The sequence below is a fragment of the Electrophorus electricus genome, chromosome 6 (assembly GCF_041902795.1).
Source record: "Electrophorus electricus isolate QZ-2024a chromosome 6, ASM4190279v1, whole genome shotgun sequence".
Lineage (NCBI taxonomy): Eukaryota > Metazoa > Chordata > Actinopteri > Gymnotiformes > Gymnotidae > Electrophorus > Electrophorus electricus.
In genome coordinates, this window is record NC_137502.1 from 7,705,147 (window position 1) to 7,729,000 (window position 23,854).

Consider the following 23,854-nt stretch of genomic DNA (forward strand, 5'->3'; position numbering starts at 1 on the left):
TAGGGGCTCATTTTTTGTCCACTTTTAAGATGAAATATCCGAAGTTGCTGCCATCTCTTCAAGTCTAATATTTGTTCTTTCTTGTTCTCAATTTACTTCATGCTTGGCTCATATTATAAACGTAGGGTTGTTTCTCTCAGTGGCACACACACCACTAGCAATGTCACTGCTGTCAGTATTTGTGCTCAAACAAACAGATTCCTATTCGCCAGATCAAATAAACGTTCACATAACAAAAGTATAAATATTTTTCAAAATGCTGGTATAGTACCATGTTCAAAACTCTAGTACCATGGTACTTTTTTATACTGATATATCATGTAACACTAATCTACTGTGTCAATTACTGCACACATATCAACTACAAGCAGCAAAGATATGTAACCTTGATCAGAGGATCGTACACGATTGCTTGTCTGTAATGCAGCCTAAAGCCTGACAGAAAGTTTTTCATGCATATAATTCTTATGCAAGTTTGAGCTTAGCTGTTGCACAGCTTTCTCCAAGATTTTAGATAGAAATTTGCATGTAGTTATACATAGGATGAAATGTCAAATATCCTGTACTAAACTATATCTCAGGAAATGAGATTAGGTTTCTTGATAATAGGGTTAGGGTTATTGATTACTGTGACATTAAGAGTTTCTGGAATGTAGACAAGATTGATAGAGGAGTTTAATTATTTTGTTATTATTATTATTTTGTTGATTTTGTTATTCTTTATGTACCCTCACAGAAATGGGATCAAGGAGGCAAGTAGAATATTTAAAGGAGAAAATAATTTTAACTAGCTCGATTGGAGTTAAAACAAAATACAAAAAACAAAAAAACAAACAAACAAAAAAAAAACTGTTCTGCTATACCTAAACAGGTTCAACATACCGAAATTAATTCATTTCATCCACCTCTACTGGAGTTTTTATTCACTCTATACCTTGAGCTCACAAGACAAAACATCCCAAATACATCTGTATACATTTTTTTCTTTAATGTTAGACCCTGTAGCATTGGAATTGCATATTGTATGCATTATTCAGCAGTGACTGTGAGCTCAACCTTTGTAATTGGGAACTATGATGTTCAGAATGCCTTTGCTCCTGTTCAATTCGGCAAATAGCTTTTGCTCTCTGAGGGTATATTGTGGTTATATTGTGTACACCTCTGCTAAGTTCATGGTCAAAGGTTATTTGGGTGATTTATGAGGTTGGCTTCCCACTGCACAAAGCTGGCAGAAAGAAATCTTAAAACTCAGTCATTCCTAAGTGGGTTACCAGTAAAACTTTGACCGGTGCTTGCACTTGAGTCAACAAGCTGGACTTTCAGCTTGTTTCCATTGTAATGTTTTTAGCAAGGTGTTTGCCAGGCAAAGATGACCTCTGTAGCAGAGGCAGCACATTTAACTCCAAGTAAGAAACGTGAGAAGTACTACAGGCCTTGCTGATAAGAGTACATGCATCTTCATTACTGCCAGCATTCAAGCTTCTGTCCACTCGTATTCATGTCATTCGAGTTCTGTCCGCTTCTATGCCTACCTGGTGGTCTGTTCACGGGTGCGGTGCCATCATCCCTGACTGATTGAAGAGGAATCGGGGAAAGAACGTTCACTTTCCCACTGCGATGGCTTGTCAAATGTGATAGGTCAGACAATTTGGAAGTGCAGTGTTTTCCGCTATGCACGCGTCACTAGGGCTGAAAATGAAACTGGGGTATAAATGGATGCAAAACAGTGACGGCAGTTCCCTATAAAACTGCTGTGTAATTTTGTTTGTGTTTTTTCCTTCATTTTTACCATTTTGGTTAAAACCTTGTGATCTACACCTTCAAAAGATTACAAAAACAATGAACACAAAATCATTAGCAGTTAAGAGAACGTAATCCTATTTATACGCATTTTCTGATTTAGACTGTATAATTACAAGTTGGTATGAAGCTTCAGTAGTTCACAACTGGGTCTTTAAACATCTCCCAGGTACTTTTTCTTTACAAGAAAATTGTTTTCTCAAGAGTCGTAGAAAGCAGGTAATATAAAATGCATGGCGACTGGCTGACGCAGCTTTATAGAGAATATCTACATTAGATAATTGGCAGCAGTTACCTACCGTCAGTTTTTTTCGGCAGTTCATGCAAAATTTATTTTTGTAATAAGAAAACGCGACCGACATAGAAAAAACGTTATGAGTTATCTTGTTTGTTGTACGAGGACACTAGATGATCATTACCTTTTGAGAAACGGAATCGTTTGTAATCATTACTACTATCCTTTTAAGATATCAACGTTTATTCTACAACAAATTATTGAAATGTTCTCTGAATACGCACAAGTAATTAATTCGACTGGACTGGTTGAGGATACGTCAGAGGTGGACATATGGAATGTGGTATGGTAACTAGAGACCCCAGAAAGCCTCGCTAGCAACAAAAGATAAGAACGCGACACCAGGGGAGTCCACGGATGTGGCGCTACTTTTTAGATTCACCGAGAGTCGAGTCTGGACAGCGTATTGGACCTGCTTCTGTTCGCCTGCGGATTCAACCGGTGGCCCCGATATATAACTCGCCTTGCATATTAAATTCACAGATATTACAGCTGTAGGCTACTTGGCTGCACGTCTGGATGTATTGAAATCCTGTTACAATACAGCTGAATGATCCAAAATAAGCTGAAAGTGACGTGACGTCGGGTTTGCTCATTTACACTCTAGCGATGGCCTTTAGAAACTGAGCTTTTGTCGTGCGCATCGCGCCGGTCGGCGGAAAAGGGTGGACAGTGAGAGGTGTGGATTGCAGCGGGAGGAGGAGTGGTGCGGTGCTGCCGAGGCGCGCCTCCATTCAGAAGGATGCTGGTGGGAAATGCCTGTCGACAGAGAGGCCGAGATTTGTCAAAAAGCGCTGGAACTCTTATCGGATCTCTGTTCTAAGGGGGAAGTGCAGAACGAGAACTGTTTGGACTTCATTTACTATTTCCGAGACCTTGCAAGACCACGGTATTCAGAATCAGGTAGGCGGCACAACTCGAGTCTTTGGTCATGTCGTTTAACGATACATGCGTCTCTTTGTTATTCCACTCAGTGGACTTGTGTACCGAAACGTTTGCAACTGATTAATTTAAGTGATGATAGTTTTCGTTTTACTAGAGATAGACTTTTTGATTTGAGATTGTACTTTGCTGTGCTACTTCAGAAGCTATGCATTTTGAAGTAACGCAAGCACATGCATACTACCTGTGGCGCGGCGCTGCCCATTGGGTTTAATTTGCCTTTCTTTTGGTCAGGCGCGTTAAAAACTGCCATACACCAAATTGGCGATGCAGTGGAGAAATATGGAAACATTTGCGCTAGCCTCTTATACCATTAAACTGTAATTAACATGCATTTCAATTAGGCCTACATGTTTATCTGATGTAAACTCATAGTTCATAGCATGTTCCTAGTGTATGACAGCAACGGACTGACTGATCCAACTTCTGCAACTAGCCAACCTAGAAACGACCTCCCGTTCTCTTACTGTACCTAAAATAGTATTCTTAGCGAACAGCAACATATTTCACGCAGTATGTGACACGACGTTAAACAATAAATCATTGCTAAGTTTCATGTGTTCGCTCTCTCCATTAAGACTACTTGACCCATTTAATGCGGTAATGAGATCACATATTTTTCTTTTTGGCTGAGTGGCCCTCATAGAACAGCATTGTAGTAGACATTCCATACAGTACATGGTAATAAGTAATGGAATTGCGACATGTAAACATTGACATTTTGTCTATCAATCAACATTTTTAATGAGTAATGGATGCTACATCATCAGGGGGAAAACAACTGTTATCGCCTTGGTGAAAATTTGTACCATTAATCAAGGAATCCAGTCCTGCACGATGGTTCACCATGCTGAATGATGGTTAATAGTACACTGTAAGGGAGGTGGGATGCACAGAAAAGAGAGAAACAGACATTTTTACCGCCCACGAATAGTATGTTATTCAGCTGCAGCCTGAACATCCATTCTGGCTCTTCTTGAATGATATGAAAACGCAGGACATGTGCAATTATTTTCAAGCTTTTTTCTGCAGTCCGGTGTCACCCGAGTCCCAGCCGCTTGGTCACACATTATGAGAAATAGATGTCAGGGCTCTGCCATCACTATTTTTAATAATAACTGTCAAGATGTTTTCTGGCTCAAATTCCTGTAGCGGCATGACTGATTGCATGACTGGATGCATAATGCATGGAGTTACACCTATAGAAATACACACACACATGCGCATGCACGCACACACACACACACACACACACACACACACACACACACACATTTACATACACTTACACTTATATTGACAGCTGTTCCTTCTTGGCAGTGTCAGTTCAATAAAACACAGTGGACTGTTTCCTCTTGAGGAGTCCCTGAGACTTGCCTTAATGTAGAATCACAGCTGAGGCATGTCATCTCTTTCAGAGTGAATTTCCTGCTACTATAAGAGTGAGACAGGGAAAGAATAGTAATAAATTGGCATTGTTAAGATCATTATGGTTCCCAGATGAATTTCTTGTGAGTCCATGTTTCATGGATTCTGAATACTAGTCTTAGAAGTATTATAATTAGTAGCAATAAATAGTAGAACAATGTATTATATTCATTTTGCACCATCATGCGCATGCACAGACAAACCCCTTAGGTCACTTTATGTATTGACAGGTTGAAAGTGGCCAGTGACTGCACAGAAAATGATAGCAGCAGTATCGTCCTTATGCTGCTCTTCTGCTATTACGTCTCGGACATATAGATTACTATCAAATATAACTAATAATCATGCAATACATAATCAGATTGGGGTTTTTATGTGTGTAAACCTAAAAGTCTAAAAACACAAAATGCCATACATTAAACTCTACTGGTCTTCCTCTCCTATAAGAAGTAAAATCCTCCGTGCCCTGTAAGACAAATGACTGATCAGGCTGTTCTATTCTCCATTGTAATCCTCTGCTGTGTGTGTATGTGTGTCTTTGTGTGTATAAGAGGGAAAAAGAGAGAGAGAGATGTGCCAGAACTCAAGAATGCATTCTTTTTCTCTGACTCTACAGAAATGAAAAATGAATGTAGTGATGACTGGCTTAGGCAGCTAAACGTTATTGCAAGCAAACGGAAACAATGTGATGGGTCTTCAACCCAAGTAGACATGTTCTCTTCCCATGGAGAGTTCAGTATGGATCACTATGGCAGTGCAAACTGTAATTAGATAATTACCATGATAAAGGCTGGGCAAAGTGCAAAACAGTCATTTTGCAGCTGCTCAAGGTTTTGATTAGTACATTCTTGTTAGTTCCATGGAAACACATAGTGTAAAATTCCTTGTAGAGATAGAAAAATTTCAGTGAAATACATAAAATTTACAGAGAGACAGGACATTCTGGACATTTGGAGTTTCTTCATTAACTGTGCAAGCAAAGACCTTCTGAAGTTCTAGCAGGTGGATCTAGGTTAATTTTAGAAACGTAGATGTTTAAAACATAACATTTATTCACAGGGATCTAAAGTTCTGAGAATGCAGATCCATTCTTTTTCTTTGCATTTCCTAATTTCATTGCTGCCATAGCAACACATGGCAATGCAAACAGATATTTAGTTAATGCAATGCCCATTAGTATTAAAGTGCCTTTTTATTGGAAATGACAAATCCTTAATTCTGGTGCTCTGAAGGTGTTCAACAAATTGATCAGCAAGCCTTCTCTTGGATTCTACAATGTAAAACTGATTAGAGCTCTTGCAGTAGACAACTCCCACAGTACTGCTTGAGGATAACAATTGATCCTTTAGTGGCTGTGTTAATAAATTTACATGTAGCAAATCTCAAGCAGTTGCAGGTTATAATACTACAGTTATTATCCAAATGGTCATTAATCTCACTCTTGATGAGCATGTTTTTGTTGTTTCTTTCTAGTCTGTAGGAGATTAGTGGAGGCTGCTTATAAAGAGATGCTGTTTCTGAAGGACTGAAGGATTTTGTAGTATATAAATTTAATATTAGCAACTGTTTTATTGGCAGGATGATAAGTGCACACTAAAGAATTTCTTGTCAGCGCATCTGTTCTAAGTACATTCATTCACAAAACAGGTCAAAAAATAAAGGTGTCCACACAAACCCATTTGGCACTTACATTTGATTAAACAGGCTATATTTTGAAGTACGATGGATGGATATTTTTGGATATTGATATGTTTGGCTATATGTTTGTATATCTATAGTGTTTTTATCAATCACAGAAGTTTGTATATCTATAGTGTTTTTATCACACAGAAGTCATGTTCACAACTTCATAACAATTCCCTTCGTAGTTTGCAAAAATGACTTAAAATACAGAGATAATATTGAAATGCCACTTTCCCTTAGGCTAAATCTTTTATGAATGGCTCCCTTAGCAAACAGCAGTATGTGTTCAGTATTGAGAGTCTTGGCCGTCAGGATGTTCTGGAAACGGCATTTACTACAGTACACAATATCTTACATGACCTGAGGTAGAAACAAAAAAATAAAATCAGAATGCCTGAGGACATCTAGAGGTATGTTTCTAAAAGACAGGGATTAGACATCTGACCTCAAAGTGCTTGAATTAAAAGAAAAAAAACAAACAAACAACCAAACAAACAAAAAAAACAAACAATCATCAGCAGGAGCTGGTACCAAGCATGATCTTGTGTACTGCAACACAGAGTAAAGCTCACCAGCTCTTACCGAATGTTACATCTCATTAGGTGTAAAAACATGCACTGCAAGGATGAATCCCATGTTTCCAGGTTCTATCCAGTGATTAAGTTGGTTAAATATAACCACTAGCTTTAGACCTCTGAAAATGATTTCTATCTAGACCTTTAGTGTAGAATGCACCCTTACTGCTTGGTTTTTAGAATGCTTAATAAGATGTGTAAGATGTTTATTCTTATTTACTTAAATCATACAATTTGATTTACAATAGTAAGTTTATATAGATATGGTGCTGTGGGCCCACATTTCTAATGTACAGCCCTCAAAGAACATATAAACCTAACACACTTGTGTCTGTGCAAGGACTAGTTACTTTATTCAGCTAATTATCTAGTTATTAGTATGCAAAAATAAACTTTTTTTTTTTAAGGTGAGTAGGCAGATATGTCATTCACTTGGCTGTGAAATACTGCAGCATGTGTGTTTTTAAAGGTCTTTATTGGTGGATTCTTCAGCTACAGTAAAGCAGTCTGTGAAGAGTAACTGATTGCCTGCAGGCACAAAACACTGTGTTTGTCTCACTTCTCGCCACAAGAGAGAAAAAGGCTGTTTGTAAAACAAACCCCACAATCCACCAGCCTGTTTATATTTTAGAACAGTTACATAATTATATAATTGTGATTTCACTATCACATTAAAAAGTACTCCATGGCATAGCAGTTGACTGTTTCAATCCATAGAAGCAAATTTGTATTTATTCCAAAATAAGAGCACAGCATATGATTATATGTGTAGTGTATAATGTGAGGAACTGTAAAGACCCACTCTTATATCTATTAGTGTATTTGCCCATTATTTATAGCTTTACACTGGCAAAGTAAATGAAGCCCCTGGGTGATTATGTTTATAGTGCTTGGCTATGATGATGGTATATCTAATGCCAAAAGCTGTGGGGCAAAATGGTCAACCTGCTGGTTTAGTGGGATTCTGAAAGTTTGCTTGATTCATGCCTTAATTTTTCAGATGTGTACACGATAGTTATGCCTTCGGTGGCTCTCATTCAGTAAGTCAATAATGAATAAGGAAGCTGTTTTAAGGATGGAATACTCAAACTGTTACCCAACAAGTACATTTGATGATCGATCCTGCATAATCATTAATACTCTGAAGTGAATCTCAGTGTCCAGTTATATTATTCCTGTTATGTGGCCCTTTGTCCACTGTTTAGATGACATACAAATCTTTCTAAATTACCTTCTAAAGTTCTAAAACAAAATGGCATATGAAGGAAGACGTTAGTGTTCAAGCAAGGTAAATCTGTTTCTTTCTGTGTTTCTAAAATCATCTTGTTATGTTAGTGTATTTGTCCATGGTTTGAAGCTGCTTTTGTGGAGTGAGCTGGAGGTGACGAATGGAGCTTATTCACAGTGATTGTCGTGACTTCTCGCTTCTCCTCAGCACTCCCTCTTTGGCTGTGGGACTTAAAGCATGTGTGAAAGGGTTGGATTATTCATATGCACACTTTAATATTTAGGATTTGCAAAAGCTTCATAACCTTTGGCTTGCTAGTATTACATGTTTCTCCCAAAACACAACCTTTCTCATTTCATTCTTGTATGGAAAAGCACCACTGACAAAAATTGAGGAGGTAACTTATAAAAAGGACTCACTGACTGAATATGCAGTCTCCATTTGATTTCTAATTTTAAACATTAGTCACCCTCTGAGTGCAAACTATTTTAATAACCAATTTGGGGTCTATATTCAAAGTGCACACAGCTTGCTAGTTGTAAAAGATTCTTCCATAACTTCAATCATTTTGACCTGGAAAAAAGGCACATAGGCACACCGTCACGATCCAGGTTAAAGATAAGTCAGACTGCACATAATTAAACCAATTTTGCTAATCTTAATTAAACATGTAACCACTTCTTTTAAGTCAAGGTAGATAGGGTTGTCTAATATGTGACTCAGACATAATTAACTGAACATTCTGCTTTCAATTAAAGCCCAGGGATTTCATTAGAGTCGCTGGTGGTTAAGACCCATCAGTGCAGTGACAGCATCCATGCTCTCAAATGGCACCGACTGAAAAGAAATACCCAGCAGGCACACACCAGGCAGTCTGGGGAGCAACAGTGTACTCATACTAATAGAATCCAGTTTTCTGAAGGTAGCTGGGGAAAAGTAAAGTCTTGCATTTGGTACGCTTCACCTTTGAAAATGGTGAGATGAATACTTGCATAAACTTTGAACAAATTTTGAAGAAATATGACTAATCAAAATATAACGAAGTAATGAAGAGCTTTTTTTTTTTTTCTCATCATCAGATATAATCCCAAAATTCTTATAATGCTACATGAATGAAAATGAAATAAAACCATTGGCTGTAGCACTGCACTGAAACTGTACTGGTGCTTTTAAGTGATATCAGCTTTTCTGTCTTTGGTATAATTACCAGGGAAATTTAGCAATGCAGTTCTGTTTTTTGAATTCCCGTCAACCCTTTCTGTTTGTCTTGTACTACAGATGTATCAGTGAGCCTGCTGTCGCTGGTGGTGACCGCCTGTGGCCTGGCCCTGTTTGGTGTCTCACTCTTTGTCTCCTGGAAGCTATGCTGGATTCCATGGCGCGAGCGAGGCCTCTCTCCTGGCACCAAAGAGGGCCAACCAGAGCACCCCCTCCCACCCCCTCCACCCCTACAACCACAGCCCATCTACACAGAGGTGGACACAACGCTCGATCGCCGGAGCCAGCCTCGGGGTTCGGTGGTTAAGGAGTCGACGGTACCCCCCACACCAGTCTCCCCACCGCCTCCCAGTTCTCCGCCGCCAGTTCCAGTGCCTGAGGCAGCCCTGAAAATAAGCCACACCTCTCCTGACATTCCCCTAGAAGCAGAGTCCAAGGCGGGGGAGAATGGTGTTTATGGGAACAGTCGCATGCAGAGGCAGATCACTGATCCAGCCTCAACCTGTGTTCGGTCAGTAAGGTTTAACAGAGGCATTAGTATTTGTTCTTGGATGAAGTGCCTCAAATTTTTGCACATTATATGATGTACACTCACCAAAAAGATCTGTTCATTTGTTCCTCCTCCTTATAGCCAACCTTCTATTCAAGCTATGATTCCTCTATAGATTATACTGGGGCAGTTCATTTACTGTTATCCTTTGTCCTCTTCGATTACAGGCAAAGCTCTATTCGCCGTCACATGAACCAGTCCAATCCTGACTTTATGGTAGCTCAGTTCCAGAGACAAGACTCCTTGACAGGCATGAGCCTCGGGCGCCTCAAACCAGAGCTGTACAAGCAGCGCTCCTTGGATGGCGAGGAGACCCGAGCTGGTCGGGGGGGCACCTGTGGCCGCCTCCATTTCGTTCTCAAATATGACTGCGACTTGGAGCAGCTCATCGTCAAGATCCATCGCGCCCAAGACCTGCCTGCCAAGGACTTTTCTGGCACCTCAGACCCCTATGTTAAGATTTACCTTCTGCCAGATCGCAAGACCAAGCACCAGACCAAGGTGCACCGGAAGACTCTGAACCCCGTGTTCGATGAAGTCTTCCTCTTCCCTGTGGCATACGCTGAGCTTCCAACACGAAAGCTCCACTTCACTGTTTACGATTTTGACCGCTTCTCACGTCATGACATCATTGGACAAGTGGTGGTGGACAACTTCCTGGACCTGGTGGACTTTCCCCGGGAGACCAAGCTGTGCCGGGACATCCATTATGTGTCCTCGGTGAGTGGTCTTCTATTTATGGCTTTACCCTCTCAAATGCCAGCATTTCTGTTCTCAGTTAATTTCCTTAGCAAATAATGAATTGTTCTATACATATGTTTAAATTCCTTTTTTATGCTGACCTTTGACAGAATCAGCATTTAGCACAGTTGTTAGTCAATACATTTCCAAATGTAGTCAATAACATAACCTCAGTGTATTGATGTGAGAATAGTGAACAGTGAATGAGTAAATGAGTGAATGATTTATAACACTGAAATATTGAATATTGTAATAGAGTGAGAACTCTGAAGGAACTAGCTTGGTGGATCTTGGAAGCAAGAGGCTCCGGTAAAGGAGCAGGGCTTGGAGAGGTATTCAGGTAATAGCAGGTTTTAATGCATTATAGTTCATCTTTGACGGTATCAGTATAACTGACTATAAATAAGGTGCTAATCCACAAAGGAGAGAGTATACTAGCTGTTAAGATGTAAATTAGTGGCAGAATCTGATAAGAAAAAAAAAATATATATATATATGTATGTGTGTGTGTGTGTGTGTGTGTGTGTGTGTGTGTGTGTGTGTGTGTGTGTGTGCTGTGCCTGTCCTGTCTATCTGCTGGCCAGTCAGCAAGGCTATAGGGCTGTAGCTTCAACTTATCCTTCTGCTTTCTGTAACACATCTCATAGTCAATAATGCCTTTCAAATATCGCAATTCGTGTTCTATGAATTTTCTGGGATCAATGAACATTTCACAGTCATCATAGTTTAACTTCAGGTCTGAAGGTTTACATTCTGTCAAGTTCAACCTGTTTAAAAGTTTCTCAATATATCTTTCTTAGTTCATCTTTACAAAATCATCTCCTTGTTCACAATCTGTGCCCAAAGTGTTTCAGTTTCCCTACGTCTTTCATTTTGAACCTCTTAGTGAGCATTTGTTTCACCGTCTTCATTTCCTTTTCATCACTTGCTGCTAGTGTCAAATCATCAGCCCATATAATGAGTCTTACTTTGTCAGTGCCTTTAATGTGCATGCAACAGTTGAACGCATCGTTTCCATTGATCACGTATCATGAATCCACTGATCATGTAGCATCTCATTCCAGTTCTGACCTGATTGCTTTAGTCCATACAATAGACTTTCCAGTTTGTATACTAACTTTCCACTTTTCTCAGATTCAATCTCAAATCCTTCTGGCTGTTCCAAGTACACTTCACTATCTACAGTACTGGAACATGCAGACGTGCAGTTTTCACATCCATCTGGTATAACAACATATCATTTTGTGCTAACTGCATCAGCACCCATATACTTGTCAACTTGTCATGTTTCCTGTTGGAGAAAGATTCTATGTAGTCAGTTCCTTCTCCCTTAGCTATGTACCTTGCTTTATACCTTTCTGAATCATCAGAGGGCTATCCTTGATTGCATAGACCCATTGGTCCCCTCTGCCTTTTTAGCCTCAGCTAAGATGATTAACATATTATTCTCCTTCAGTGAATACATCTCTTCTTTCATGGTATCCTTCTACTTGTTGGACTCAATAGAATTTACAGCTTCTGTACATGTTTGAGGTACATTGTTTATCATCCTTTAACAATAGTCAATATTGGTCAGTGCCCAATCATTGCAGGCTATGTCGGACACATATTTAATCAAATATTCTGGCCTCCTATGCTCTCTGCTAGGATAGCATTCACTAAAATTATTTTGAGCATTAACTTGACTACCTGCCAAGATTTGACTACATTGAGTCTGTAATGGGTTTTCATCAGTAACTTCAAGATTACCATCAGTTTAGTTTAGTTTTACCACTCCCCTTAATGATGCAGTCATTGCAGTCATTAACTGTTGCTCAGTCTGTGTGTCCTGCACTACCCTACTTTTTTAATTACAATCCATAAGTGAGTTCTTTAGAACTTTACTGGTAGCTGGAGAGTAGACCATATAGGCTAGGCTATATTTGTTGGCGCCAACAAAGATATGCTTCTCACACCTTCTGTCCAACAACTTCTTGTCCTGTTTATATGCACAACACATTGACAAAACAATTTGCATTTTAGACCTTCTCAGTGAGTAGGCTTTTCCCTGTCAACACAAAGTATCGTGTTTGTATAGTACAAATTCAGTAACACCTATTTCAGATCATTGCTGCTGCCTGTACTGCATATACCCATAACTTGGTAATTTAGGCAAATTACTCTCAATGAGCATGCATCTATCCATGTAACAGTTCTCCACTGTTGTTCTGCAGTACCATTCTGGTGTGGTGAATATGGTGCCGATGTCTCATGCCTAATACCAATTTTGCTGAGTAGTGATTTGAAATCTCTATATGGAAATTCAGTACCATTGTCTGACCTTAGGCAATTGATTTTCAAATAGGGAGCCAAGTCAGCAATAAAAGCTCCAAAGCTATTCAAGTGTCACCCTTTTAAAAAAAAAATAAAATATTGCACTGCAAAAATCATCAGAGAATACCATTGCATATCTGTCCTTCCTTTGATGATGGATCAATTGAACCTGTTAAATCTGCAAATGTATTAGTCCTAGTACCTCTTTAGCTCTTTTGTCAAGATTTTGGTTTCTGCTCTGGGGGACCTTTTCCTGGATATACAATTCAAAATGAAGATTAGATTTATCAACTTCACCTTTAATTCTCATACCATCAACATTCTCTAGCTTTAGTATGTTGTCTTAATTGCAGTGACGAAGAATTCTGGACCATGACTGCACATCTTTACAACTGTTACAACTGTCACTCTTTGCATCAATTACACTGTTCAAGAAGTAGTCTGTTGTACTTTTTGATGTCGAGCTCTTTATCATCATTGAGTTGTATCACATTCCTCCCCTGATGGAACATCACTCTGGCTCTGTTGGTCATCGCTGCTTTCACGAAAAAGATGTCTTATGGATATGAGGGAATGTACAGTGCTTCTCTAAGCATCTCTGTGCATTGTCATCCTCTGCTGTCGATCAGCTTCACTGATTGTGCAGCTTGTTTGGTACTTGATCCATCAGCCAATTCCATATTTCTGCATCTTAAACTTTCTTATGTCGGTTAGAATGTGAGACATTGCTCCTGTATCAAGCAGGCCAGTTTCACTTTCAATTAACTCAAGTCTTCACTCGCTTTGTAAGCGTGTTAGGCATCGTCCTCCGCAATCAGTTATTATATTTATATTATTATATTATAATCACATTGCCATCCATTGTACAATTACTGTATTTCTCTTTGTCTCATAATCTATTTTTTTTTATTCTGCTCAGAATTACACTTTCTAAGATCATTGTTTTATCACTGCGTTACATGAATAGCGAGTGGCTTAAATATCTCTGGTAAACCCTTTTAAATCATTGCAGTTAAAAATTCATCGCAGAAGATTTCATTGTGCACTCCTCATAGCTGTAATGGTGTTTTCTGTCCTAAGAAAATAGTCACGCTTTCTCTTTGCATCTTCTGCAACCTGCGTAGCAGTTGCTCAATATTTTCAGTGCTACCCTGCCATCATCTGTGGCTCCCATATAACGAGGCAGGGCCTAGTATCATCTAAAACTGTTATCAGCTCTGTGTAGGCTTCGCCATTTTTTTCAACGTCTGCTTTGTCTTCATCCTTTTAACCCTTGTAATCATAGATGGCCTAAGAATTTTGTTTCCCACAGCTCAGTTTTTCTCATCTCCATTGAACACAAACCTGCTCCACCGGGTAGGCCTATTTTGTCCTTTGGGTATTTCGGTCTAGTAACTTATGCGACCGTCATATCGACCACCTTGTCTTCTCAAAGTTTTGTAATGCTACTAATGTTATTTAGGGTCCATAACCTGTTAGCATGTCTGAAAAATAGACATGGCAAAGGGGAATAACTTCATACGACACGGTTTTAAACTTCTGAGCCGGGAAATATGCCAATTCTCTCTGTTTTTTTTTTGTTTTTTTTACGTTGACGCAAACGCACTTCTCTTTTCTTACACAACAGAGCACGCGCAGTTCAACATAGAAAGTGGTCACAGGACAGGCATTGGTCAATTGCACAATTGAGGGCATGTTTCACATTCACCATTCAGTGAATGGTGTTAACTACGTTCTCCTTCACTTAAATGAACAACTAGTGCAGCTCTCTTACGTATAAACTCAGTACAGCGTATACTAGGATACATGTACTAGATAGTAGCATTTAGACGAATTTAGACGAAGGTAACCAGAATAATAAACTAATTCGACAACAACGATCGCGTAGTACAATTAATATATAGTGAAATATTGATTTAAAATAATATATGTTTTACTCTAAGTCATGGATCGATATGTCAGGGGAATTTTCGTCAGTAGTTTTAAGTGTTCTACAGCCAATGTTACTGAATGTTAATAGCAAGAAAATGCTTCTTTGTCTTAGGTACCCATAGCTATGGTTGGCATTAGAGTGTTATTTTTTCTCCACTCTAATAAGAACGCATTGCATGCCTCTGGCAGCAAATTATAGTGGTGCTATAAGTAACTATGGTTGCTGGGTCAGTGTTGAGGCTGGTTACACTTAGTAGGGAAACCTGATAAATATCCTTTGCTGAAAGGGTTAACCATAGCAAATGTAAGCACAAGAAATGATGTGTGAATGTCTTTTAAAATGCCTTTACAGATAAATTTATTGTACTAATGACAAATACAGTGTATTGTATAGAAGGTGTATAAATAATAGATGGAAAATAGCACTGAACAAATTTTTCTGGGATACCGTGCTTTCATTTCAGACTTTAGACTTTCTAGACTTTAGATGTTAGTTTCCATTGTTAGTTTCTTAGTTTTATGTACTTTGACTGTTGATAAGCTATAAACTATGTATTACATAGTTTGTTTGCACATAAAAGTTTTTTGTGTGTTCCAGCAAAGCAAAGTCAAAATGAGCATAGACTTACGATTTAAATAAATGACTACCCCCATTTCCCCATCTTCTTCCACAACTTGACATTTTTATCCCATTTGTTCAAACTTAAGCATTTTATTTGCATCACCTAATCAATCTCTCAGCAATCCTTATGATTTTCTCTGTCTTATTTTGTCTTTTCTACCTGTAGGCTGTCTTCGGTGTTAAATGGTTTCATTATCCTGCTGGATATAAGCTGTTCTATGAGGTAGATAAGGCTGGTAGTGTAGGGTGGCAGTCAGCTTAGTGAAGCTAGAGTAATGCTTTGCCCAGTTCCTCTTCTGCAGTCTGAGTTCTTCCCCAGACTACATCTTATGGACAAGGCTTTTGTTTTCATAATTTTACAGGGTTATAAAAAATATGGATCATGTACCAGTCAATCACTGAGAAGTGTTTCTTTTTCAAGAGTGAATGGTGTAAACATCTGTTTTGTTTTCAGTAAACTAGAACAATCTATTTGAAGAGTTAATGCAAATTGGTATAATTGATTATCATTTTTTGAAGAGTTTTCAGGTCACCTCTCACCTTTCAGCTTTTGGTATTGCATATAATTTGTGAAGAAAATATTGTTAAAGAAGTCAAAGCAGCCAGCACACACATGCACACGCACACACACACAGACACACACACATATGCACACATATTTGAAATGGATTACCTTTTGTTGTTCAAATGGATAAAGAGCTGTTGCTTGATTACTGTTTATATACTCCTGCAAGTGTTTACTGTAATTATAAGGTACAAAAAACATAAAATAGTCAACTGTTTCCCAGCAGACCTCATACTGGCGTATGGCTCCTTCCCAAGATCTTACAGTGAACTGTAAAAACACGGAGGCGGAAATACATCTTTTATCTCAGCAAGTTGGAAGATGAATAAATAACCTCTCTCTGCTTAGCCCCTTTAGTCTCTTTGCTAAAGGCAGAGGTGGTTAAAGTTTAATCGTGTACTTAATGAAACTGAATGCTGACCAACACCTGTATGTACTCAGTGACCCTACAGGCTATGATGATGATAACATATGCAGTTAGTGTTTGTGATTTATCTGCTGTTCTTGACTTTTATCTAATTAGCACCATGAATCCATTATTCATCAGTTACTCAATTAAAGAGTGCAGGTGAACAGCCAAAAGAACACAAACAAACTCTCTTAATGACAGCCTAACAAATCAGTTGTGCACATCAGTCAATAGCATGGATCAAGATAAATGCAGATTTGTATGAGGAATTTTAATTATGTCTCTGCAGCCTTTTGAAGAGACAGCACACTCCTCTCAGCTGAATTAAAGTTATCTCCCAGAGTGTCATTTCTTTCCTTTGACAAAGACTTGTAATTTAAATGTCATGTTCCGAAGTTCTACAAGATGCCTCGATCCAGTCAGCATATGTAGAATGGAGTGAAGCGATTCCCTATAATTAGCACAAAAGGGGTTTTCTGATAGTCACAAATTCTGACTTTGTGGGTGTTTCTTTCGGTAGAAATGAAGAACTGATATGTACAGTATTTGCAACATGTCCCCACCCACCTAAAACACAAAGGCTGATCCTAGCTCAGAAGTGGAACACAGCCACATACTACTGCCTGCATAGTGATACTATGAATCACTTTGAATCGGTTGTCATTTCATAGTCATATGTTTGCTGTTTCATATACAAATTTATATCTACAAGCAACATGTTCATCCTAGAATGAAAACTACCGTATGAGATGCATATTTGAAAATTATGGCCAGGATACTACACGTATAGACAATAAACCACTATAGGTGGAAGGTGAGCATTAAGTTAGAATTTGTGACATTCTGTCATAATGCGCATAAGCGGTGCTTACCCTTATTCCAGTACCATAGGACTTAAATAATGACAGCAGCCTGTTACTGTGAAATAACTGTGGCCTCCAGGAATGTCTCATACTAGACAGTTTGAGACCTACCCACCCCACCCCCCACAATAAAACAAAAGTTTAAATGCCAATCTGTGCCCTCAATTTTGGCATATCAACATAAATCAAAACATAATGTGTTCAGGAGATTGCAGCATTGTGGAGGGGTCTGAGCTCGTAGGCGATCACTAGCCTATTTTTATCCACCGTTATATGCAGATTGTTTGAAGCAGAGAATATATTGATATTTCCTGGGGCTGGCTAGCCTTGGGAGTGGATCATTAGAGATTTACCTGGAGTTCTGTCACTTAAGCCTTTTGAGTGGTGCTACTCCAAAGAGATAATTTCATGCAAACCAGCATAACAAAATGCAAAGATGAAGAGTGAATGCAATAAGGTGTTTATTCTATAATCAGGTGTATGTTTTTAGATGCAAGTCCAAAAGGGCTATATTAGTAACCTAAAAACAGTGAAACTAATTGCAGTGGATGACCTTTTGGTGGTGTGTTGCACTTTTTTTGTAAAGTACTAGGATGTACTGATCTTAGTGCACCACGAGGGTGACCTTTTCCTCTGGAAGAAGTGTTGTTTTCTGCTGAGCAGGCCCTCCGATGAATAGCAGGGAACAGCTTCCTACTCTCACCCCATTTTTGCAGCCTTTACCTCACTGGGTGTCTTTTCACCCCAGGGAAAGAAGAATTAAGTTATGATTGGTAAATGTCAGAAGAGAATAGATTGTCTGGCTTAGACATGCAGCCTCTAGGCTAAAAACTGCCACAGATACACACTTATATGCTCTCTCAGAATTTGTCTCTATTTCTCTCTCTCTCTCTCTTGCTCTCTCTCTCTCTCACTCTGTCTTTCTGTTGCTCTCTCTCTCTCTCTCTCTCTCTCTCTCTCTCTCTCTCTCCACTGTCTTTTTTATTTTTTGAATACTAATTAGGACCAAGTTTCCTAACATCATAGCACAAAGACCATCTGAAGAGCAAGGATGTTTTGGTTATTCTATCCTCTAGTTAGAATTATCTTACCAGTGCTTTTACAAAACTGCATATCTGACTTAGGGAGCCTTCTGCATGTCTGCCCATACGACACAATTTCCAACATTCTGTTGCAGAGATGTCTGTTTCTACAGTCTGCAAAAATGTATTGGTGTTATTCAAGCGTTGTTGCCAAATGATATTTAGGACTTTGAGTCTTTTGAATTCTTAATATCTAGCTTGATAACTACATATCAAGTGCCTTGTAAAAAAGCTATCATTGTGAAACACAGAGGAATAGGTGTGAGAAAACCTGGGTGTATATTCACAGTTGAATTATTTTGAGAGCAAGTGTTAATGTGGCTGTTAATTTCTAAAATGGAAACTGACGCTAGTGTTGAAAAGATGTGTAGGACTCTAAGAGATTTATTCACTGTGAGATGTATTCACTTTATCTTTAATGTCTAGGAATTCTGTGCTTTACTGAATGGAATGTTTAAGCATAGAATAAAATGTGATCACCTTTGCAATAAAGGATAATTTGCACTGTTCTGTTCTCATTCCAGAAGCGCAAGAATTAAACAAAGGGCTGTAACATGAGAACATTTCTGTCTCTGTTGACAGGACAATGTGGACCTGGGGGATTTGATGTTTTCTTTGTGTTACTTGCCCACTGCCGGTCGCCTGACCATCACAATGATAAAGGCACGTAACCTAAAAGCCATGGACATTACTGGAGCTTCAGGTATACCCACACAGGATATGTAGCACATCATTCTCTTTAGAAGCAAATATGTTTTTAATAATGCTGTTGTCATTTTGGAAGAGGAGAATTGTCTTCATTTCAGAAGCCTGTGAGGTCTTTAAGTCTATGAGGATAAAAGATTAAAAAAATCTCAGAGACATTAATTCAAGTATCATTCAAACCCATAATTGTAAGTAGGAAATTAATTTAGTGTTGTTACAGTGCATTTAAAGGACAGAACAGTTTGGCAAATCATTTAAAGTGTTGATTAAATAAATTCATACTGATTTGATACAAGATAACTTCCCTTATGATGGCAGCCAGAGAACAAAGAACAAAGCATATCAACTTCCAGAGCATACAGCATACATCACTTCCATCTTATGGAAGAGATTTACTACTGCATCACATGTCCTAGACCTAATTATCTAAGAAGACCTAAAAATCAATTTGCCTTCTGCAGTAGCATCCGAATTTAATTCTCTAATCAATGAAACAGGCTTTAGATCACTTTTCTTTACACAGAAGGATCACTAAAAATCTACACATTACAACTTCAATTTTCCAAATCAATTTACTGATATCACTTGTTTACAAAGTGCAAAATGAGACATAAAGTATTATTTCATCATTTCTAATTTCCTGGCTTGTTTCACAGATCCATATGTGAAGGTTTCTTTAATGTGTGAAGGGCGGAGATTAAAGAAGAGGAAAACCTCCACAAAAAGGAACACCCTGAACCCTGTTTATAACGAGGCTATAGTCTTTGATGTCCCACCAGAGAACATTGATCAAATTAGCCTTTTAATAGCTGTGATGGACTATGATCGGTGAGTCACAAACTCTTTATTATAATTAATATGTGTTACTAATATTTTACAAAATGCGGCATATAACTTTTTTGTCATATAACTTTCTCTCTGAGACTTTTTTCTTTGAGTCGTTTTCTAAGAATTCAGTCCTTCAGGAACAAGGTTTTTGAATTCCATAATTCTGTCTCTATGTCAGACAAAGGTTGTTGTTCTTGTGCAGTAAAGAGTGTATGTCCCTGGCTCCTTTCACAGTGTAGGCCACAATGAGGTTATAGGTGTGTGTCGGGTGGGTAACGATGCAGAGAGTTTGGGAAGAGACCACTGGAATGAGATGCTTACATACCCTCGTAAACCCATTGCTCGCTGGCATCCTCTTGTTGAGGTAAGAATATGTTAGGTATCAGTGTGAAAAATAGAAATTGTACATTAGCCCAAAACAGGACAACTAACTGTCAGCTGATTGTAACAAATGTTAGACTCAGTAATGTCATAGGCATTTCCACAGTATGCACATAAATGTCTTTTATATGGGTAATTACATTCAGGAATACACTTAGGTGTATCATCAAATGACCTTTCATGATCATATGAAACATATATCAGTCCAAAGTGTTAATATAAACTTAGTGGTAGTATAAAGATTAATTCATTCATTAATGAATGCATTAATTATTCATTCAATCATTTATTCATTGGTGGAAGCCTGAGATTCTGAAAACCAGAACTCTGGAACTACTTTTTCTTTTCTTTTTGTTTAGTTTACTATGACTCTTTTGTGAGAAGTTGCCACTTTATTTAACCAGTTGGTCCAGTTACTGGAGGATGTCAGAGGAATCAGGCTGTGGTTGTGATCCTGGCGTGAACCATTAATAAATATAAGAAAATAATGGCATAGTTGCCAGACGGTAGATGTGACCTTTGCACTTATCCAAGAATACTAATTCAAAACATTATGAAGAATGTGTGTCTATTAAATAATTAATAACGATAAAACTGTGTTTCTGCCAACATTTGAGCAAGTGAAGAAACAAGCCAAATACAGAGTAAGTGAAAGTGAGAAAGAGAGATAGAGACAGAGAGATAGTGTGTGATATTAACACAGATAGGGTACAGCGAGAGACAGAAAGAGATTAAAATGAATAAAGAGAAGAGGAGAAAATGGACACCAGCACAGTTTGTCTCTGACTGACTCAGTGCTCCTGTGCTTTTGAATTGTGGCCTGAACTGTAAAGGGAGCTCATTTATTATTTAGTAGTTTTCATCTCATGCCATTTGAGTGAAGGTTATAATGCCTGCACAAACCCCATTTATCTCACTAAACTCATATTCAAAATGCCATCAGTTTGCACTCTATGTCATCTTCTTGTAGGTGAGCCTGTACTTACTGTTTGGATTCACAAAAGTTTTTTGTTTTTTTTCTGGTAGTGAAAAAGAAATTGAAAAGGGAGTATCATTAGAAAACAAACTATTATTATTATTATTATTATTATTATTATTATTATTATTATTATTATTATTTCAAACTTTAAAGGATAGCACACAGCACAGAGGAGGCACAGAATTCTGTTTCCTGTTTGTTCAAGTAACAGTCTGTATAATATTTTAATAAGGCTATTCTGGGCTCTTATGTTGCACTCCAGGCAGAAAGAACACAAAATTTCTCTCACAACAGATGGTTTTCAGGCTGGGGTGGAAAAGTGCATTGTGATTCAAGCACCACTTTTGCTTTGCTAGTGGAAATTTACTCTTGGTTCAAAACCTGCTTTCAACCTCTGACTTGAAAGCATAATACTACATTACTGTATGCCTTATACTCATATTCCATTTAATATGTGATTAAATGATTTGATTAGTATTGCATTTCTGCATGTTCATTTTGACTATAGCCTTCATCCTAAATTAAGCCATATTTTAAAGGTTTTCTCTTTAGAGAACCCTATTCCTAAATAACAGCTCCTGCTTTGCTCTCTCTACTGCAGTACCAGGGGTCTGGTGGGGGAAGCCAGACTGGATCCTGCAACTCCCTCAAGACTCCTCCATCCCCTTAGAGCAATGCCCGCCTCCATCTCAGCATATGTGTTGGAGATAGGCTCCGCCCTGTGAGCTAAGAGGCCAGACACAGGGCTGCTGAGTTCCAGAGGCGTGTTTCTCATGAAGAGGCTGGAACATCATTCTCTTCAACCTGGGCTTTTGGAAGCCCTTCCTTGCATGGGAACACTGATTGTTTCAGCTGCATGTTGAGTGGTCGCATACTGTACGGTTCCTTTATACAAAATATGGTGATATGAAAAGAGTACAAGGTTTTTTTTTGTTTTTTTGGGGGGTTTTTTTCCCCCCAATTTTGAAGTAGCCAGTTCAAGGCCTAACATGCCCCTCCCCTACTGGGTGTCCACCAGTCAGGGTGGTCAAACGATAGTGTATGTCATTTGATGCATAGACAGCTTGCTGTTGCACCTCTTTGATCCACTGGCCTGACAGTGTGGTCAGACTCCTTGATGCACAAATCTAACAAGCTGGTACATCCCTTTAGTGACAGGGGAGAGAGAGACTATGTTGCCCAGTCCTCTCAGAAAGAAGATTCAGCACAGCTGGGGATTCAGCCTCGGGGTCACTTTGCACTGGAATTAGTGCTTTTATAGAAAAAGTCGCTCTAAGACTAACCGTTATGAGTCACATAAAGCATCTGTATGGGTGTCTATAGGTTTGATTTGATTAAATGTCTCTCTTTTTTAAGCATAGTCTTGGTTCCTGTTTTTGAGTGGATATTGTAATGTATGTTACTGTGTTATCTGTAGATCTTGAGGTCATGTTATTCTCCTACATCCTTCCTTTTTTACTCAAAAGTGCATGAATTTGTTTTGGTGAGGTACAGTCTAAAGCATTTTCGTCATGAAATAATGTGTGAATTCCGTCAAAAACCGTTGCTGCCATTTGCTGATGGTTTACTCATAAACTTTACAAGTAAAATGTAATTTCATGTTATTAAACACTTATTTCTTAAAAAAAAGTCGTGTGAATTTTTGAGTTTCAGTGAAGTGATTTGCTCAATTATAACTTTTAAACTGGGCATATCATATACCTTTTAGCATCACCATTGGTTGTTTTTCTTTTTAATATTTACATTGTAATGATACAAAATAATCAGAACTTTGTGAAACCTAAGCAGCTTAATGAGACAGAGTATAATTATCATTCTAAGAGTGTTAGACATACAGGAGTGACCTGGTCTTTCATTGCAAAATGAATTTGGATTCTGTACCCAAATCTCCACATTTACTCACTTGTTCAGTGTAGTAGCCATTTTAAAAATAGTGGTGAAATGAAGCATATAAAATAAATGCCCCCATGCTGTCATATGCAAACCAAGATCACTTACTGACTTGTGAGCATTCTGCTGGGATCTGAGAGATATTGTGGTTCCTCCAGAATTAGGCTAAAACAATTTAAGCCTTGGAAAACAAGAGTTGACTAAGTACTCCTTTATTTTTGATACCTATGTGTGAATGATATGATCACATTGCTGATTTAATCATTAAAATATTTAGTTCATCTAGCTGCATTTTTAATCTCAGAAGCAAAAGATAGCTGAGAAAGCATTATACCTGAATATATACTGAACTACCCTAAATGAGCTTTTCCTAAGAAAAACTCAAAAGTGCATACCGCTATTCTATGCTGTTCTAAAACCACTAAAGCGTAGTACTGGAATTAGTGAACCTCTTGTGCAGAGGAACAGCCTCGTTTGCAGAGACGACCAGCGGAGAGCTCCCTGGGCCACAGCCGTCATATCTCTGCCCATGCACACTGGCTCAGTTTCACTGGGCATTGATTGTGAGCACTGCTAAAGTGGGACTCCAGGAGATCAGAGTAGCTGGAGAGAATGATATAGGATGATAATGAGGGCAGGAATGAACACCACATAGAATAAACACATGAACAATAACCCAACATTATTACATCTTAAATAATGCAATGCATAGAGGACCCTAGATGTATTTTCATAATAAATAAACTACAAAATGCAGTATCAGATTTTATTCTGCTGTAGCAACACAGTGTATCTCACTGACTAGATCAGGTAGAGCAAGGTGCT

General features: G+C 38.4%; 1 protein-coding gene and 1 long non-coding RNA gene across 4 annotated transcripts in view; one reads left to right on the forward strand and one right to left on the reverse strand.

The window, feature by feature from the left end:
- Positions 1-2,160: 2,160 nt before the first annotated feature.
- On the forward strand, positions 2,161-21,879 carry syt9a (synaptotagmin IXa). Of its 2 annotated transcripts, XM_026999528.3 has the most exons (7): positions 2,172-2,998; positions 9,230-9,680; positions 9,887-10,439; positions 18,829-18,949; positions 19,608-19,779; positions 20,014-20,143; positions 21,741-21,877. In XM_026999528.3, exons 1-7 carry the CDS (start codon positions 2,851-2,853, stop codon positions 21,807-21,809), a joined length of 1,644 nt encoding a protein of 547 aa, XP_026855329.2. In that variant the 5' UTR covers positions 2,172-2,850; the 3' UTR covers positions 21,810-21,877. The 2 variants fall into 2 exon arrangements, with proteins under 2 accessions (XP_026855330.2, XP_026855329.2); XM_026999529.3 differs by lacking the exon at positions 20,014-20,143 and having other exon boundaries at positions 2,161-2,998; positions 21,741-21,879.
- LOC113570853 (uncharacterized) overlaps positions 3,763-23,854 on the reverse strand; it is a 30,297-nt gene continuing 10,205 nt past the window's right edge. Inside the window, exons 2-3 of one of the 2 annotated variants that reach the window (XR_014124024.1) lie at positions 4,327-4,471; positions 3,763-3,909 (exon numbers count right to left, since the gene is read on the reverse strand). This is a non-coding gene — a long non-coding RNA (uncharacterized LOC113570853). Of the gene's footprint in view, positions 3,910-4,326; positions 4,472-21,286; positions 23,633-23,854 lie in introns of those variants that run through there. The other variant, XR_003409928.3, reaches the window with a different exon arrangement.

Coding starts and splice junctions, on each gene's coding strand:
- syt9a (XM_026999528.3), top strand. CDS start 2,851: ATGCCTGTCGACAGAGAGGCCGAGATTTGTCAAAAAGCGCTGGAACTC. Junction 2,999..9,229: donor ACCACGGTATTCAGAATCAG/GTAGGCGGCACA, acceptor CTTGTACTACAG/ATGTATCAGTGAGCCTGCTG. Junction 9,681..9,886: donor CCAGCCTCAACCTGTGTTCG/GTCAGTAAGGTT, acceptor CTTCGATTACAG/GCAAAGCTCTATTCGCCGTC.